The following is a 20,281-nucleotide window of genomic DNA, read 5'->3' as shown; positions in this document are numbered from 1 at the left end:
ACTAAACACACACACATACAAAGCAACGTAAAATGAAAAAATAAAATATCAAATCAAGAGATTTAGAACACTAACTAAAAGTACTCATCCTACAAAGACATGAAAAGGAAACATTTGACTCCACCCAACGAAAAGGCAAAACACCAATTAAGAGCAAAATAGTTATTATCAGACATCCTGTAGTAATGTTAACAGCAGTGTCTATTGCGGCAATAGGTTTGCAATGATTCCCACACAAAAATACTTCTTTTAGTTTAATGATTTCTCTGTGTGAGTGCACCACGATAGAAGGAGAAGCTCAGGCAATCCACTCCCAACAACTTTTTAAAAGGAAGCAAGTCAGTATCAGCGGAAAAGAAAAGAACTCACTCTGAAACTCACTTAAAGATGGTACCTAATACAGTGGTGCCCCGCTAGACGAAAATAATTCGTCCTGCGAAAATTTTCGTCTAGCGGGTTTTTCGTCTAGCGAAGCGGCAATGACAGCCGCGCTTTCGCTAAACGAAAAAAAAGACGCAAATTTTTCGTCTTGCGAAGCAGCTCCATTAACTTTTTCGTCTTGCGGGGCAGCTTCCGCTAGACGAATACCGTTCGGCTAGCGAGTTTTTCGTCTAGCGAGGCATTCGTCTAGCGGGCCACCACTGTATCACGGAAGCTAGCGCTAATACACCCAGGAACCTCACCAAAATGCTGGAGAGGATGCGCCTCCTCAGGCACATACCTCCACATGTGGTGGGAATGTCCCAAAATCCAACTCTTCTGCACATCAATCGTACAAGAAATATGCATAATAACTAAGCAAGTATTAGCAGTCACCCCAGAACTGGCCCTCCTAAACATATTCCAAGATAATAATGCCCACTTACATTATAGGTAAAGGTAAAGGTACCCCTGACCATTAAGTCCAGTCACGGACAACTCTGGGGTTGCGGTGCTCATCTCGCTCTATAGACCGAGGGAGCCGGTGTTTGTCCGCAGACAGCTTCCAGGTCATGTGGCCAGCATGACTAAGCCGCTTTTGGCAAACCAGAGCAGCGCACGGAAACGCTGTTTACCTTCCCGCTGGAGCGATTCCTATTTATCTACTTGCACTTGATGTGCTTTCGAACTGCTAGGTGGTCAGGAGCTGGAACTGAACAACGGGAGCTCACCCCATCGCGGGTACTCGAAACGTTGACCTTCTGATCGGCAAGCCCTAGGCTCAGTGGTTTAGACCACAGCGCCACCCGTGTCCCTTACTTACATTATAGAGAGCTCATAACCCACCTACCCTCAGCAGCCAGAAACATCATAGCCAGAGACTGGAGAGACCTGTCAGGAGTGAGCATGGACCAAATGGTATTAAACAGTATGGGGAAAAGCCTTGTTAGAAAAACTCACCAATAAACTGAAACTGACACGGGGACAAATAGAAGAAGACGCCTTCACCCTGGTATGGTTGCCCTTTATACATAGCCCAACAAGACAACAACAAGAATCCACTGACAGCATACAAATCAATCTGGCTAACCTGATCCAAAAGTAAACACACACACACACATACACCACTTACACAGACAACCAACCACTCCCTAGGCCACCCCCAACCTCTCTCACCACCAGGGAAATACAACAAGTGAATACAGTGGTACCTCTAGATGCAAACACGATCCGTTCCAGGGTACCGTTCGCACCCCAAAAAGTCTGCAACTAGAGCGACGCTTCTGTGCAAGCGCAGAGCGAGATAGAGCGCTTTTGCGCATGTGCGAAGCATGCAGAACGCTTCTACGCGTGCGGCAAAACCACTTCTGGGTTTGCCGCGTTTGCAAGCCGAAAAGACGCAACATTAATCTAACTCAACATGAGGTATGACTGTAGTAAGAGAACGCATACAAGTGACACTGACACAAAACCCCACACATACACTAAGTAGAAGAATAGAAGCATAACCACCCAACCCCACCCCATTCAACACTCACCCTCTTTTCTTCCTAACCTAACACTGTATGCAACACTAATGTCTCACAACAAATGAAACTTATCTGTAGAAATACAAAACTCATCCCAAAATGAGATTAAATCTCCTTCATGAGATTCTTCATTATTAAGAAAGATCCCACTTCCGACCTATGGGACACAATGGACAGACGTAGATTCATCAATGCCTTAAAATGGGTCACAACCGAAGTGTGAACTCAAAGAGGAAACTGGGTAATGTGACAAGATCATCAGCACGCCAACGTTTGTTGGAGTTGCTGTGGTTTATTGTTGCAACAGAAATTAACAATACTTCTTTTCTTTTTTAAGAAATCAAGAAAAATCCACAAAAACCTACAGGCTGAATTCTCCTTTCCCATCCCCCACTTGGAAAAAGAGAACTTCAGACAGCAGGTAAAGTACCTAAACAGGTTTCCATTATTTCAATGACTCATCATTTGCTGTAGCCTAGTCTTTCCAGCCTAGTTACTGTTTTACCTGGCGTAAGCAGTCCTGCTGGCGTTTTAATATCATGTATATATAAAAAATACAAGGCACAGATATACTTTCTGAAATATGTCTGGGAAGCATTATGCGGGATCAAGCGAAGAGCACAAGTTCTTTCAAACTATTGTCTCCCCCTTTTCTTTTCTTTTCTTTTCTTTTCTTTTCTTTTCTTGCAATTAGAAAGTGGATGGCCTAATTCTAATCACAGCATCATCTCTACAGGCTTGAAAAACCTGCTAAATGGTGTTAATACTGTAAAGGGTGTGACCTGTACTGCTGCAGCAGAAAAGGCTGCAGAGATTTACACTTTGAAAGCCACAGCTATTTAGGCACTTGATTCTAGGATAAAATGTACTCAGTTTAATTAAGCCATTTCAGAATCTCAGTGTGACCAATTCAGAACTGCTGATGTTTTGCCAACTTTTACTGAAGAAATTAATACTAGTAGATGAGCAGAGACACTTTGCCAACACAAGCATCAATTAATGCAGCTACGCATAATTCTACTCACCCTTAGTGAGCAGTTCTTGACAGGGCAGTAAATTTTTAGTTTTATTAGCATTTTCCTCCACTGCACAGCATGATGTAAGATATTGTCTTGATATACATGACAATTAACTATTTCATACTACTCTCCATTGGAAATTTCTATCTTAGCATTCAAAACCCGGAGAACAGTTGAGATAAGGCATATTGCTTTGGAAACTAGCTTTCAACCCAATACGTGACCTGCAACAAACATCTGTCAGACAGATTGTGTAGAATCAAGCATGCTTTAGGATTGCTTGCTTGCTTATTTGTTTGTTTAAACATCCTGTTTTCCCATTTATAAGGGAAACAAGCTTTCAGCATGGTTTTTAAAGCTATCCCTTCACACTCAAAAACTCAAATTTATCACCACTCCAGAACTGTGAATGACACTCATTCACAAATCAGGATGCTCTGACTTCTGACTCATGAGATTAAAAAAAGAAATCTCATGATTCTAAGCTACAAAGTGACAATTTGAATGCACTCTTTCTTAAGACATTCCAGGCTTTATAACTCAAATGATGCTGCTGTTCCTGGAATAGGAATTAATAGTTTCTGTGAGTATTTTCAATTCTGGACATATTTCTTAACGCGCACCCCCAAATTGTGGTACCATATACAAGAGCATCTCTCTGAAAAAGAGTTTAATCTCATGTGGTATATATGAATGTGGTATATATGTTCTTCAAAATCATAAGCACTACAATTCTTTTTAAAGTAAAAATAAAGACCTGTCACTCTCACAAAGCTCCAAGACACAGGAAGTGTTGGCTAACCATTTGAGAGTTATTCATAAGGCCAGTGTCTGCAGAAATGTGTCTAAAGGTAGAAAGGAGGATGGAATTAATATTATTTTTTTATTCCTTCAAGCTCTGTGATCCAAGAGTTATGAGAAAAATCCTGGAAACGGAATCATTTCTTGCTTTAGACTGGGATTATGCAATACATGGACAGCAGGCCACATTAGCCCTTCCATGGCATTTCTCCATCACATGGTAACTCACCTGCAGGCCAGTAAACCTGGTGAAAAGAAATGGAGGAAACTTGTGTACTTAGCAAGCTGTATGTTGCTATTAACCTATGCTTTACCGTGTGTGCCCCCATGCATGTTTGCTTGGAAGCAAATCCCACTGTGTTCAATGGGACTTACTCCCCAACACGTTTTGGATTGCAACTTTAGACACAAAAACTCTCAAAAAGTTTTCAAATAGCAGGTTGTTTTAATAAATGACACCTTCCCCCCCCCAAAAAAAGGACTGTTTGGTGTTTTTCAAGATTCAAAAAAGCATATATTTTGAATATATAAAGGTTAAGAGCAAATGGGGGAGTGGATTTCTTTGCAACAGCAAAATAATACTTCCTCCATTCTGGAGTAGCTAACTTGAATTCAATAGTTTTTCATCTTTTGAATAAGAATGCAGAATCCTATGAGTCTGCCATAACAAAGTAGTGAAAAAGACAGACTGGACACATTGGTTTTTACCAGAAAAATGAACGCTTTCATGAAGCAGCTCAGAAAGGCTGTGCCATTCAAATAAAAATGCAAAGTAACTTCAGAGTTTACATGTGTCAGTGAGACACATTCAAACCATATCTGGATGTGCCTCAAAATTCATTTACATGTCATTGGCAGTGAGTGAGAGGGAGCAGGAAAGTATTGATCCTAGAAATAGTCCAGTTTTTATTTGGGAAGGAGGATTCTGCAAGAGATGTTTAATATTTAGACAGATCACATCTCAGACATTCTTTCTTTTCTGTAGCTAAATCCCAATGAAGGTACACAAAGAAGCCTAAAACATTTGTTTGTTTGTGTATGTATGTATGTATTAAAAAACATTATGCCAAAGCAAATTGGCTACACTCTTCATAGGGGTAAACAAAAGCTAATTCAGTGCTAAATCCCTTTGCCTTTAAACAGTACTGTGCATAGTGAGAAACATGCACCTTTCATTTCTTTTGTGTGAAGGGAAGAGTGCTTTAAATCCCATGTGCCAGGGTCTGCCACAACTTAATAAAGAGAAGAGGGAGGAAATGCTGTGGTGTTAGTAAAGGAGGAGTCCCAAGGGGACAGAGGCTTTAGTAAAGCAAGTTTATGATCTTGTATTAGTTGTGGTCAAAGACCTAACCCTTTTGTTTTGGTGACATAGGCATTTTAATTCCTATAAGGAATACAAGGGATTGAATACTCCATGGGTCTCCAACATAATAGGCCTTGAAAGGGGAGAAAAGATGAACACTTTTTTATATATAGATGTTACTTATGTGGATCTGCAGCATTTATTTAACCCCTTCAGTCCCCCAGATGGGAGATAAGAATATCCAGAGTAACGCTTGCGGTCGGATCCTACGCATCTTTCTTTACTCAGCAAGCACTACAAGGTCCAACGGGACTTACATCTTAATAAGTAAGGCATAGGAAGATAGACAGCTTTGGGATCAAGTCCCAGTGAACACAGTGGAAAATAATTTCTAAGTAAATATGCTTAGGGTCAGGTTACCCATCTCCCAAATCCCATTTTTCTGAATAAGCCACATTGGAGACAGCAAAGATTGCATGTGTGTGTGTGTTTGTGTACACACACACACACACACACACACACACACATACACATATATATGGTTAAATATAGATATATTTGGACAGTTCCTCTCCCCACTGGGATGGGTTAGAACAGTGTTTTTCAACCTTTTTTGGGCAAAGGCACACTTGTTTCATGAAAAAAATCACGAGGCACACCACCATTAGAAAATGTTAAAAAATGTTAAAAAATTTAACTCTGTGCCTATATTGACTATATATAAAGTAATTTTTCATTTTTTCCCACGGCACACCAGGCAACATTTCGCGGCACACTAGTGTGCCGCGGAACAGTGGTTGAAAAACACTGGGTTAGAAAATGCCATCAATGAGTCTTTTGGGAGGGTGGGGGCAGATTTCCAAAATCTTTGTGTCAGGAAAGCTCATTTGTAGAGGAGTGTGCAGCTTGTTTAGAGAGGCCAAGAAATGGTTGAAGATAGCCTTGCCCAATACAGGTGGATACATGGCGGGGCCCTCCTTGGGGGGGGGGGGCTGAGGGAAGTCAAGCCCTTTGTGGCAGAAAGGCAAAAAACAAAATATATAAATAATAATAATAATAATAATAATAATAATAATGCCCCACCCAGCTGCCCCAATATCGATAGCAAAGAGTTGCTATAGAGGTGTATTCTGAGGAAAAACGATTTGGGGGGGCGGGAAAAAGGGGAAACAGGAGAAAAGAAGGGGCTGTCGTGATTGTCGCCTTTCTTCCCCCAACCCCCACCCCGGCCAAAAAAGGGGGCATAATCCTCTCAAGCAAGGCACCAATGGGGTGCTGAGTCGGGCACGGAGCCCCCTTTGTGCCAGAAGGCGGCAAGAGCGACGGAGGAGAGGGGAGGAGAGCGAGCCTGGGCATGGCTGGCGGCTCCTCCATGCTTCCCTCTTGCAGCCTCCCCACTTCCCCAGAGAAGCCCCATAGCCACGCGTGCACGGGTATAGGGAGGCACATAAGAGTCCGGCGGCTATGGGGGCTTTGGTGGGTTCGGTGCGGCGGTTGAGCCGCCTCCTCCTTCCCGCAGGCCAGGCGGAGGGGTTGGTCTGGGTCTGGGTCTGGGTCTGGGCTCTGCCCCCTTTCGGCGCCGCCGCCCGCTCGCTCGCTCGCTCACCTCCTCGATGGCGGCCACGGTGTTCCGGCACTGCACCATCCGGGTGGTGAAGTTGGAAGCGGTGGGCGACTTGTAATCCTCATTGGTCTCGGACACGAATTCCGACACGGAGATCTGGTCCGGCATGGCGGGGAAAAGGGAGGGAAGGAAGGAAGGAAGGAAGGCAGGGAAAGAGAGAGGAGGAGAGCAGCAGCAGCGGGGCGGGCAGGCGGGCAGGAGGCTCCTGCAAGAGGAGGGAACGGGGTGGGGGGAAAGCGCTGGGAAGGAGGAGGAGAGAGAGAGAGAGAGAGAGAGAGAGAGAGAGAGAGACACGCAGAGGCAGAGAGGCAAGGCAAAGGCAAAGGCAGGCGAAGCGGGAGCCTCCCCGCCTCACATCGCTCGGCAACCGGCTGCGGCGCGATCTCCCTTGCAAGAAGCGAAGCGTCAGTGGGCGGGTGGGAGGTGATTATTGTGAGAGAGGCAAGCGCGCACAGACACACACACACCCGCGCGCGCGCCCAGACGCACGCGAGGAAATGCCCTAGTTTTTGTGTGTGTGTGTGTGTTTCCACCACCACCACCACCCCCGGAGGAAAGGGGGAGAAGCAGACATACAAGCCCTCCCTTTCTAATCACGCACAAGGAGGGCGGAGATGGGGGGGGGCGCAGACCAGACAAACACTCCTCCCACTGTAACGCGCGCGCGGAGGGAGAATCCAGAGCCGCCGCCACACACACACGCCCCTCCTAATGCCGAAGGAGAAACACCTCCCTGACCGCGGAGGAGGAGGAAGGCAGGCGCTCACCTCTCCGTGGTCACGTACAAGGAGGGGATAGTTGTGTGTGCATAAACACACACTATCTCTGTGTGTGTGTGTGTGTGTGTGTGTGTGTGTTCATGTACATGACAAGGAAAGACTCGCCCACATCTCTCCCTCCCCCCCCCCCCGCAGAGCTGCTTTTATGCAGCATTTTCATTTACGCTTTTCCATCTTAGCATCCCTTCATTCTTCCAAAGAGCTCCCGGTGAAATGTTTCTCAGTGGAGTCGCTTCACCTATTCGATTGCTAACCGGTAACCCTTTGAATTCAAGCGAGGAACGTGAACGTGTGGATGTTACTACATCTACTGTGGGTTGCCTGGAGGTTGTAACGTTTGAGCTAACATCCAGCTCTTCTTAATGCTGTTCTATTGGGAACCTGAAGAAACCCAAGTCTGGATGAAAGTATGAATGGGCTCAAAAGCAGAAAGGTGGGGGGGAAGCATTGGCTGTGAGGTCATGTGAGGAAACTCGCTTATATTTGGGTTGGCTTATTCACACAGTCATCGAGTTATGAATCACACATATTTACGTGGCAAATATTTGTTTCTTGGTGTATGCACCATATACTTCAATGTCCTGGCAACCTTGAGTTCTCATTAAGGTGTCAATCCTTGGAAGTAGTTTTGAGCATAAGTCAAATATTATTGATCTAAGTATACTCAAAATATATTGGGAGAGCAGTCCCCAGAAGGCATCTCCCCTAGTGTGAGGAGGAAATCAATAACAGGTGTGTATTGAATAGAAGAGTTTGAATTTAGATATCTTGCTTTAGCACTACCCGAAGGAGTCTCAAAGCGGCTAACATTCTCCTTTCCCTTCCTCCCCCACAACAAACACTCTGTGAGGTGAGTGGGGCTGAGAGGCTTCAAAGAAGTGTGAGTAGCCCAAGGTCACCCAGCAACTGGCATCAAATCATGTAGGGTTTGGGATTATTATTTTCACCCACTGCTGATCATGCAAGTGATTGGGGGAAACCTACAAAAATTGTCCAGTCCAGGCTTGCAATTTCCTTAGTCATACTCAGAAGCAGTATGAAATCATACCACAAGGAAGCAACTCCCACTGGCCACAATGAATGGGCCAGTTAATAAGTCTGTCTGCCCCCATAGCCTGGATTCAGCCCTGAAAATCAGTAGTGCACCTGGACGAGAGGATGGACAGCGTACAGATTCTTGCTCAGAGCACAGTCATTGTGAAGGTAGTGGCACATACTGCCTTTCACAAACAAGAACACCAATGAAGGTAAGGAGAACAGTGTGATATAGTTGTTAAAAGTATTTGACCAGGAAGGGGAGATCCAGGTTTACGTCCCGACATAGCTATTAAGTTGTCTAGGTAACCTTAGACAAGTCACACTCTCGGCAACCTACCTCACAGGGTTGCTGTGATGATAAAATGTGGTGTGAGTGGAGCCATGCACATTGCCTTGACCTCCTTGGAGGTAATACATTAAAGTTTTAAAGCCATTTTTCGCTGGGCATTTGGCAAAGGCCTATTTACAGCTGGCTTCTCCGTACTCCCCCTGTAAATATCAATGCAGGCAGCTCACCTGTGTACAGAAAGATTTACTTGAAAACCACTAGTGTAGGCACAGTACAGAAAGGAACGCACTGATTCCTTGCTTCGGTTCAAGGAAACAAACGTACATTTTTAAAGTTGGCGTCTGCCCAACAGTGGTAGTTAACACTTTTTTTATTGCTGGGCCTCAGCCATGGAAAAATGGAAGTCATAATAAACAAAAGGGTAGCTCTAAATGTGTGCAAGATGTTTTCCCTTCTCCAGTAACTATCCCCGCTGCCTACAATTGTGAGTCTTTCTGTAAAGCTTAACAACTTAGTCGAGAGGGTACAGAATTCTACAAACTGCTCTGTTAAAAAGGCTGCATACACACAGAACATTTTATATGTTTCAAATGTGTATCAAGTAACCGCACTCACCATTGTAAACAGCAGGATCTAGAATCAATCTAAATTGGAAGTACCTAGGGTGTTGCGGACTAGTATTAATGATTCCAGATTGAGGAAAAACTACATTTTTTGTGCCACAAATGTGTTTGTGTGTATGCAGCCTGTAAAAACGCACACACAATATAATGTGCAGGGGTTTTTGTTTTGTTTTGTTTCCCCAAACAGTTATGATCAGAGGTAAGGCCCATGGGCCGGAAATGGCCCATGAGGGTCGCTTAACAGGCCCATGAGCCACCCCCGAACTGAGGCGTCTGCTCAGTGAGTTCCCACGCGCTGCGCTAAACCAGCGCGGCGCAGGGACTCTCTTCCGTGGCGCCGAAAATCGCTTCTGCACAGGCACAATTTTCGGCGTCTGGGCATGTGCAGTAGCAATTTTCGGTGCCGCAGACATGCACAGACGTGATTTCCAGTGTTGTGCTGCGCCAGCCTGGCTCGTGGAGGAACTCCGCGGGAGTGATCCGGCCCATGCCTGGTAAGCCTTGCCGACCCTGGTTATGATATTTAAGCTTAAACAGCTGCATCACTTTTCAGATAGGTAAATACAATGGCCACAATCAAACACCGAGTTAAGTGCAATGAAAAATGGTTGAATTAAAAGTAAACTGATTAAAAATTGCCTAGACTTCCAATGCAAAAGGAACTTAGTTTGGTTCATCTGGAAATTATAGGAACTACTTTCAGTTGTAATTCAAATGTGTTTTTAATTAATTCAGTGAATTACTTATCAGAATTGGTTAAATCCAAGCACTGCCCATGCTCTGCCTGAAGTGGCAGTGACTCTCTGTGGTTTCAGGTGCATCTTAACTCAAAATGTCAGCCTTACTTCATGTGGCAACAGATCCACCTGTGACTTGCAGCAAGGGATAAGCTGTGTTCAGAACTGCCATACCCTGAAAAACAATCAAATGGCAAAACAGGCTGTGTCCAATGCTAGTCAAAGCACACCCACTGAAATTAATAAACATGGCTAACTTAGGTTCATTAATTTGAATGGATCTACTCTGGATAAAAGTTAGTTGGATAAAAGTCAAGGTCCCTTTCTTTGGGGGCATGTGCAGAGCTTTTCTACTAGAAAAGTGGGCTTTGAACAGTGTTCACCTATGGGGCCACTAGCTGCCTCCACTCACAACACGCATGAGTGGAGCAACTTCCCAAGGTGATGGCTGGCTCTTTTTGTGTTGAGAGATGCTGACTCATATGCCATGCCATGCACATGCATTGAGAAGAAGCGAGGAGACACAGGGAACCTTCTCCCAGCAGTCCTCTTACTAAAATAAAATCAGCTCTGATTTTAGACAATGAGGGCAGGCCAAGTGGGTACAGCACCTTGGGGCCCTGCCATGGAGCATGGTGAAACAGTCTGCTTGAGCGGTAGGAATATGTGAATGCTTGAGCGGTAGGAATATGTGAATGCTTGCAGTGCAGCAATTCTTTCTAAAGTGTTGGTATTAAATAGTGGGTGGACATTGCAGACAACACAGTGATTCTCCAAGCAGCTCTGTTTATTCTCAGGCTGGAAGAGAACTGAACTGAAGAGCTCAGCAGCCTGCTTATATAGAACTCAGCTACAAGCAACAGTAACAACTTTCTGTAGTTACCCAATCCCTGAACGTTACTTTCAATCCCTCATTTGCATGTGCGGACCTGAGTGAGAACTGCAGCAGAATGAACTTTATACACACACCCCTAGTGGCCTAGGGTGAGAACTTCAATACATAACAGTTGGCCCTTTTGCAGGCGTGGGGCACTTGTGGTCCCTCCAAAACCAAACTTGGGTTTTCCCAAACTTGGGTTTCTAGTTAGGGTTTGTTTGTTTGTTTTGGAGTAAATTCCCATCATCCCTGAATCCTGGTCCTGATAGCTACAAATTATGGACATCTGCCTCATCATACCCTATGATAGCAACTGTGGGGTGGGTGGGTGTGATTTTAGGAAAACAGCCTCATGGACCAAATATTAACTTCTGGCAGGCCAAGTGTTGGCCTGCAGGCCAAAATTTCTCCATTCATGCTCTAGTGGATCATGGGATATTTTCTTTCTTTCTGCGTCCCAGTGCTTTCAGACACAACTACTACTTATATGTGTTTTATTTCAAGTTAGCAACCTGAATTGTCTCGCCCATTTGGGTATTTATGGGAATATTGTTCTGCACCTAATTAAAGGTTCTTCCTACCTCCATCAAAGCCATTTGATCCAAGGGAATGCAACCAGCAGGTGGTTCTCATAAAATCTCATTAGCCTCATTGATTGCCTTCAGCGTTTTTTGAGAGAGATAATGTTTTGCTCATGCAAATAGGGTTGGCCTCTTTCACAGCTCATTATTACGTGGCATAATATGCAGACTAGTAAATGTTAAACTCAGAGATTAATATAGCATGCCTGGTATAATTCAGGTCAGGCAGCATATCCATTAATTATGCTAAATAATATTTTTTTTTACAGTCGCAGTTGTGTATATTATTTTGGTTCATCGTTATTTTACAGAGAGATTTCACTGTTTGATCACCACGCTTCCCCTGCTGGTGTGCTTGGCTCTAAATTTGCACATATGTTTTCCTACAAAGGAATCAAGGGATAGGTTCACTGTTCAAATTACCCTTTGTATTTTGCTAGTTTGCATATGGGGATTCACCCTGTTGCTTAAATAGCTCTTGCTTTTCATGCACATTCCCTTGCTGATCAGGGGAAGCTACCTTACACCAAATCAGACCAGAGGTCGACATCATTCAGTATTGTCTATGCTACCTGGCATTGCTTCACACAGTGAACCTTCACAGCTTTACCTGAAGATGCTGAGGACAGGTCCTTGGGACCATCTCCATACAAAGCATAAGTTTTACTACTGAACTGTGGCCCTAGCTTGTGCAGTGCTTTCACAGAAACATAGAATCTAGAGAAACATAGAAGGGAGACAGAAGTCAAAACAGCTGGGGTCTTGACTATCTAAGGCAGTCAACAGACCCTCCGAGTGCCCCTATTCTCCAGGGACAGTCCTGGATTTACAGAAGCCATCCCTGTTTCTGATTTGATCCCAGAATGTTCCACTTTTCCTTGGGACATCCTTATTTTCATCAGAGAAATGTTGGAGGGTATAGGGTTATGTGACACACACACACCCCAAGCCAAGGAGATAAGTAACAATACAACCTTCAGGGGACATCGGAAGGCAGCCCTCTATAGGGAAGTTTTTAAACATTTAATGTTTTATTATGTTTATATATATATAGGAAGCAACCTGGAGTGGCTGGGTCAACCCAGTCAGATGGGCAGATTATTATTATTATTATTATTATTATTATGGAATAGGACATTCCTATTTCCATCAGAAAAATGTTGGAGGATATAAGTCAAATGTCTCGGGACAAACCTCCTTGCTAGCCATTTCTTCTGTTTGGGGCTTTTTGCTTTTGCTCTTATTATAGCTCCAGTTATTATATGTAATTTATTTGACTGGCTCGGTGTGATGTTCAGCACGCCAAGTTGGATAGAGTTCACAATTCACTGCAAGCTCTTTGGGGATCTATGGAGAACACCCAGGCAACATGCTTGAGTTGAGAGAGTGGGCAGGAAGGTTGATCAATGCCCCTCCCCTGCAACTCTGGGCTCTTGGTTCATTCAACCTTTGTATCAACCCTGGATATTCCAGATTACGAAAACAAACTCTCCGAGGCAGCTTGGAAATGTGCCATATGCAATTGGAAGAGCGGGGAGGCAGCTGGATTCTAAGGAGACAACTAAACAACAACAAAAAAGCAACAAAAAAAAACATCAAATAGGCAACCGGAAAGCAGTAATAAAAACAGGAACTCCTGCTATAGATCGTGGCAGCTCTGGGGCTAATTAGCAGTGATGCTGAAACACTTGGCAAAATGGATTAGACTTAGATGTGGTCCTGGAAATGAGACTTACAGAAGTGATCAAAAAGTCTCTTGAACAAAATTAATCCTGAGCACATATCATTACTGCATATCCCTTTATTATGACCTAACTGCATGACTATCATAAGACACAACAGTCCGCTAGCTCTGGTGAGTAACCCATGTCTGCTGTGTACTGACGCTACAAACAGTTCCTTATGTTATCATCAGGAGCTGCAAATGTTGATTATTGGATCTTGAGTCCAGCACTGTGTGCACACAACATTGCTGTTTGGTGCATATTTCCTCAAATTAGCTTCAGCCTGAAAAGTAAAATGTAAGCCACATTCACTTTGGAGTGAAGCTGAGGTGTGTACATTTGAAACAGCTATTGCACACACGCAGGCGACAGTTTAAAGAATAGGATTTTGGGGTTGGGGGGTTTGAAGGCGCAGGGAAACCAAACAGGCAATGTGCATCCGATGAAGACATCAAACCCCCTCTCTGGTGTGTGCAAATGTTACTTGAAAGGACTTCACTGTGCTTTAAGCCACTAATGCAGTGGTTCTCAAGCTTTTTTCTCTGGGATGATTTATTATTATTATTATTATTATTGATAAGAAATACATTGGAAAACAAAAAAGAAACAACTCCCAGCAGTGCTTGATTTATAACATAGAACACAGCTACTTTAAAATGCGATTAGGGGACACAGGGGTGTCGCTGGGGAGGGGTGGTGGGGGCGGTACGCCCCCAGTGACAGGGTGAGCAGCGGCGGGTGGGGGTGACAAGCGGCGGCCCCTCCCGCCACTCCCACGCGCCGCCGCTCCCTCCGTCACCCCGGGAGCAGCAGCACACGGATGGGGTGCTTCTGCCGCTTTTTTTCGGCGGGGGGGCGACCAGCGAGGGGGGTTGTCATGCTTCTCACCCCCTCCTCGCTGGTCACCACCCCCCGCCGGAAAAACCGCGGGGGGGCGGGGAAAGCCTGGAAAGGAAGCAGAGCAGGCGCGTTTAAGCGCCGCTCTGCTTCTTTTTCCGCTTTCCGCCGCTTTTTTTCGGCGGGGGGGGGCCGACCAGCGAGGTGGGGGTCACGCTTGTCACCCCCTCCTCGCTGGTCACCACCCCCCCGCCGAAAAAAAGCCTTGGAAAGGGGGAAATCCCCCTTTCCTGTATACACGTGCGTTGTGATGCCATGATGACGTCACGGCGCACGCGTTGTGCCCCGCCCCCAGCAGCGCAGAGGCTAGCGACGCCACTGAGGGGACATCCAGAAACTATAAAGCAATGCAGCTGCAAACAAAACATGAATTATTCCCCAAATCAGGGGCATACCCAGGATCAAAACTGGGGGGGGGCGGAGCCATGGTCGCTCAGGTTGTGACATTTCAGCACGGAAAAGCTGCCTCAACCGATCCTCATGAGGCTTGGTTTCCAACTGCCTCAACCGTTCCTCATGAGGCTTGGTTTCCAGACCGTTCATCATCCTGGTCACCCTCCTCTGCTCACCTTCCAGCTGCTCAATATCCTTCTTCAACTAGCCTGCACTGACTGGCAGCAGCTCTCCCAGGTTTCAGATGGGGGGGGGACACACATTCCCAGCCCCCCCCTGGAGATGCCGCCCAGGACAGAAGACCTGCATGCAAAGCAGATGGTCCAATCCTGTGCTATGGAGACCCCTAGGCTGCCTTGAAGGATGTGGGGATGGTCTCCCTTTGGAAATGGGGCTGCAGGAAGAAGGATATGAAACGCCGACGTGAATCTGCCGAGAGAAGATGCAGTCCAGTTGCAGGTGGAACAGAAGGTGCCTCCAAGTTCTGACAGAGAAGCATCATCTCTCAGGAGGGGCCAGGTCCAGGTGGGGGGGGGGGTTGCCACGGTGACAAGAACCTGCCTTCCTTTGTGACATCTCTTGCTTTTCCCTTAAAAGCCACTGACCTGCAGGCAGCCATTGTGGGTTAGTGAAGAGAGGAGAGAGGTGGTGGTGGTGGTGGTGGTGGTTGTAGACGAGGAGAGGTGTTGATTTGCTTGGTACTTTTATTTTTATTTTTATTTTTATTTTATTTATTACTTTTATTTGATTCATTTTATTTTATTTATTTATTTTTATTTTATTTATTTTATCACTTTTTTATTTTAACGCTTTTATTTTACTTTTTATTTTACTTTTTGTTCTTTATTTTACATTTTATTTTATTTTTTGTTCTTTATTTTCATATTTTCATTTTAACTTTTTCATTTTACTTTTTGTTCTTTATTTTCATATTTTTTATTTTTTTATTTTTATTCTGTGCGCATTTGTGCACATTTTGTATATATTTTGTTTATAGAGGTTTAGTTAGGGGTAAGTGTAGGGTTAGGGTGGGGGGTTAGGCTTACGCTTAGGGCTGGGTTTGGGGGTGGGGTTGGGGGTTGGGTCAGAATTAGGCTTGGGTGGGGATTTTAGATAGTTAGATAGTTTATAGGAGGGTGGGAATTTTCCGTAAAGAAGATGTGCAGGCTGTAAGTAGCATTCCTTTGCTTTCTCTTGGTCTCCTGGGGGCGGGGGGGCGGGGCGAGTCCTGGGGTCCCATGCACAGCTTTAGCTCTCTAGTCCACCAGGGACCTTCATGGCTGAGTGGGGGTTTGAACCCTGCTCTCCCATGTCCTCCTAGTCCAGCCCTCCAACCACTACACCTCTGCCTGGCTCGATTGTGCATCTCTCCAGCTGCCCTACAACACCTTCTGCCCCTTCCTGGGGGTCTCTCTGGCTCCAAGGAAGACTCCACCACCTTCCTCATGTTCTGCTCCTCTTCTGGGACACCATGATGCTTGGAGGACGCTCCTAGGGGTCTCTTCCCTCTCCAGGAAGGACAGGGCTGTCCTAAGAAGATGAGGCATAGCAGCCCTTTAACAGCGGGCAATGCTTGTCTTTCCTTAGGCTACAGCTCTTGAACCCATAGCACTTGGGACCTCCTTTCTCTCTCTGCCATCCCTTCGTGCTCTGGGCCGCCTCTTTCCATCTCTGGTGATGCCCTTTCAGGTCACACAACTGCAGAGATATGGCAGGAATTGGTCCAGTTGCCCCTCCTCACACACAACCCCCCCCCCCCAAGAATTGGGGCTGATGGCTTCTGAGATGCTCTCTCTGCTTGTCTCTTCTAGGCTCAGGTGCTTAAGACGCCTGATGGGCCGCAGCAACAGGGTGGCCCCCCTGCAAGGCCCAGAGCAGCCTGTGCCATCAGGTGAGCAAGTGGCCCTCCTTTTGGGGACAAAGGAGGGCAGGAATGGGCTAGGGGGGCTGCTAGTAAAAAGATGCACAGAGCCAGATGGCTGGATCCGACCCAAGGTCCATTAGGGCCAACGTCTGGAAACCCAACCCCCCACCCAGCAACCACCCCAGAAGGGGGCTGGGCTGCGGGGCAAGGCAGGGGGCAGTTGTCAGCAGGAGGGGCACCTTCCCTAGGGAGCCATGTTCTGGGGGCAGGAGGTCAGGATTGGTGTCCCTCCCCTGTGGTAGGACTTGGAATCCAGGAGAAAACTCTTGGAAAAGCCTTGCCAGGGGCTCAGGGATGAACTCACCTGTCCCCATGTCCTTCTCTTTGCAGATGTGCTGGGATTCTCCATCCCTTCCCTAGAGGTGAGTATTGGATAAAACGAGAGCAGGGAGTGGATCCCTCAGACCTGCCCCCCCCACTGCCTGGGCTCTTTGCCCCCCACTCTGCACTCTCAGCTGCAGAGGAGCCCTCCCCCCACAAGGAACTGACAGCCTGGCTTTTAAATTTCAGCTGCTGGACGAAGACCAGATCTATCTGCTGGAGATCATCCAGGATTGCCAGGCAGCTCGGCTCAGGGGGCTCCGAACCCTGAAGTACTCCAAGGAGGAGACAGCCAAAGCCATTCTGGTGAGTGATGGGTGGTGTGAGGGACCCCCATGGGGAGGGAGGGGCAGAGAGGGGCTGGCGTTTGGGGTTGGAGCTGTCCTCTGGAGACTCCCGGAAGGAGCTGACTTTCCTCCTCTGCTCTCTTCCAGAAGATCCTTGGCCACTTGGAGTGCTTCAGGGATCGCCCCCTGAGCCTGGCCCTGGCCTTCGAGGCGCTCCTCCAGCTAAGGTGAGTGGGGTCTTTGGGGTGGGCAGGATTGCCGGGGGAGGGGGGCAGAACTCCAGGGGGAGCTCTGGGTGGGCAAGAGCAAGCAGGAGGGAGAAGGGGGCAGGGGAGGAGGCAGCGTCTAACCCCTTCCCTTTCTCTCTCCAGTTTTATGAGACCCCATTTCAGCCACGCTACTATCAGTGCTATCCTGCACAAGACAATTGAAGCTGTACTGGGGGGACAGGAGGAGGACAAAGAGGTATGTCCTCTGCACTGACTTCCCTTTGCTCATCTCTTTCTTCTTCTCACACCCTTACAAGATTTAACCCAGCACTCAACCTCTCTTCTCTCTTTTCCCGCAGGAACTGAAGAGGCCATTCGAGAGTCTGCTGGGGGGTCTGCTCCTAGAAGCCCCTAATCCTGGCACCCTCCTCCAGCTTCTTACTGTAAGTGTCCTGATGGCATCAGGAGTGGTTTTAGGGTTGCCCCCCGTCCCTTACCCAACTGACTGTCCCATTTCTTTCCTCCTGCAGGACCTCAGATATTACGCCTTTTGGGGAAGCGAGGACGAAAGGAAGTTAGCGGGCAGCAGCATATCCCTGCTGCTGGCTGTTTCACGAAGATTTCCCAAACTCCGAGTAAGTATCTTGCCTTCCTGTATTCATTTCTTTGGTTGCTTCCATCCCCCCAAGAGTACACCCCCAGCAACTTTTAATGCAGAAGATGCAGTGTGTATTCCTGGGTGCCAGGATGAGGCCAGAGGCTTTTTCTGCCCCCTTTCCTGGTGCTGCCCTTCCCCATCTGCCCAGGAGGCTGCAGGGCCCAGGGAGGTCCTCTGGGGCAAGGGATTGGGCCCAAACCATAGGGAGACCTGTCCTTCCTGGTGTGGAGTGAGGTTCGTGGTGTCATCTGACTCAGATTTTTCTTTCCTCTGCAGCATACAATAATTCGGCCGGAGCTAGCATGTTTCCGAAAGAATCTAAAAGAAGGTAAGCCCCACACCTTGGGGACAGTGAACCTCCTTGTCCCTTGTTTGCCCAAGACACACCTCCCATGTCTTCTTGCTGGGAATCCTGCAGGTCCTGCTCCCTGCCTGGCAGGCCTTTCCCACCTGGCCTTGGAGGGCAGCGCCTAGACTGACTCCAGCTACAAAAAGCAGACAGGACTGAACAGAGTTTCTCTCTCTTTTTCATTTTCTTCCATCCAGATGACATAATCATCAAAGACATATGATTCTTCTCCCTGAAGGAATTGCTGCTGCATTTGGACGACCCCATTGGCTGAAGACTGGCAGAAGAAGAGGCGCTGAGAATCAGGAGGGGGACAGATGATTTAACCAGCCATGAAATATGGACTGAGATTGGGCATAACAAGAAAGGAAGGAAGGAAGGAAGGAAGGAAAAAGAAAGAAAGAAAGAAAGAAAGAAAGAAAGAAAGAAAGAAAGAAAGAAAGAAAGAAAGAAATCTAATCCCTGCTTTAAAACCTGCAAGGAAGGAGAGTCCATCACCTGACAGGGGAGTCCATTCCTCTGTTGAACAATGTTCAGTCGGAATCTCCTTTGCTGTATCCTGAAGCCATTGGTTCGAGTCCTACCGTCCAGAGCAGGAGGAAAAAAGCTTGCTGCATTTTCCATGTAACAGCCCTTGAGTTATTAGAAAATGGCTCTCTCTGGTGTCACTGGATCAAGCTGATCAATTTTCTTGCATCACTTAAACAAAATAGTTTTTAATGGATTTTGAATAAACGTGCAATAAATTGTTACTGTTTTGAATTTCATTGTGTTCTTCAGGGGCGTACCCAGGATCAAAACTGGGGGGGGGGGCGCAAGCCATGGTCGCTCAGGTTGTGACATTTCAGCACGGAAAAGGTGAATGAAACCAAAATTTTAAGAAAATTATGTATAATTATAGCAGTGCTTTATTACGATAGTTATTACGATTTGCTTGAAGAATTTTTTTTTTAATTCTAGTTACATGTCTTATACTAATATCATTTTTCTTGGGTTTGAAGAAAACTTGTTCAAAACTTTCGTTTCAATCCAGTCCTGAGGGTAAAATCCCAACTTTACACAGTATAGAAGCATTTAAATTGGTTTATTCCTACAGCCTTGACTGTAAAGCATGCTTAAATTCAAGTGTGCCAATTTACATGGAATATTTCTCCTTTATATAGAATTGCATTCTTCTATTTATACTGATCCAACCCCAGTGGATCAACCCCAAAATCTGATTACAAGTGACTTTAAGCCATGTGAAGGGGGGGGAGAGATGTAAACAACATTAAGGATAGCATTGTGGCGGGTTGGACTAGATGACCCTTGGGGGTCCCTTTCAACTCTATGATTACATTCCTTCAGTCTCTGCACTTTAAAGCCTATCTGCTACCCTTCTCCTTTCAACTTACTTTAGAAACAGGAGTTGTCTCCTTCAGAGAAATTCTTTACATGCAAAGTGGAGATCTCTCCTCTCTCAAATAGCAAATTTAAAAACTGGAAGGTATGACGACATGGCTGCGATGTGAGCAGCCAGCTGCTCTCAGGACAGCATGAAATAAGAAAAAAAAAGTGTGCGAGGATCAATTATACGAGAGAATCTCCAAAATGGAAAGGTGGCGGCTTGCAGTGTTGGGGGGGGGGGGAGATTCCTTGCCGGCCTCGCAGTGTTAAGGAAGCGGTTTTGAAAAATAAAGGCGGGAGAGGAGGGCACTGATTTTGACACCGAAGAGGACTCTTTAAAAATATTTTTAAAAATAGGGAGGGAGGGGACGCAGTTCAACTGGGGTGGGGAAGCCTGTGCCTGTGCCTGCAAAACGGGGAGCCCCATGGCAAGGACTTGGGGGGTGTCAAGGACAAAAAGGCGCCGGGGGAAGGGTCCCCCCCCCTGGGTTGCCGTGTGAGAGATCTCAAACT

General features: G+C 46.3%; 1 protein-coding gene across 5 annotated transcripts in view; it reads right to left on the bottom strand.

The window, feature by feature from the left end:
- ASAP2 (ArfGAP with SH3 domain, ankyrin repeat and PH domain 2) overlaps window positions 1-6,874 on the bottom strand; it is a 92,533-nt gene extending 85,659 nt beyond the window's left edge. For all 5 annotated transcript variants that reach the window (XM_033143075.1, XM_033143076.1, XM_033143073.1 and 2 more), the window contains exon 1: window positions 6,679-6,874. In XM_033143075.1, the coding sequence (XP_032998966.1) occupies window positions 6,679-6,804 (126 nt within the window). In that variant the 5' untranslated portion in view covers window positions 6,805-6,874. The remainder of the gene's footprint in view (window positions 1-6,678) is intronic.
- Window positions 6,875-20,281: the final 13,407 nt, after the last annotated feature.

Source organism: Lacerta agilis, chromosome 3 (genome assembly GCF_009819535.1).
Source record: "Lacerta agilis isolate rLacAgi1 chromosome 3, rLacAgi1.pri, whole genome shotgun sequence".
Lineage (NCBI taxonomy): Eukaryota > Metazoa > Chordata > Lepidosauria > Squamata > Lacertidae > Lacerta > Lacerta agilis.
Note: the sequence above shows the minus strand (reverse complement) of the source record. Positions and strands in the feature narration are given on the sequence as shown.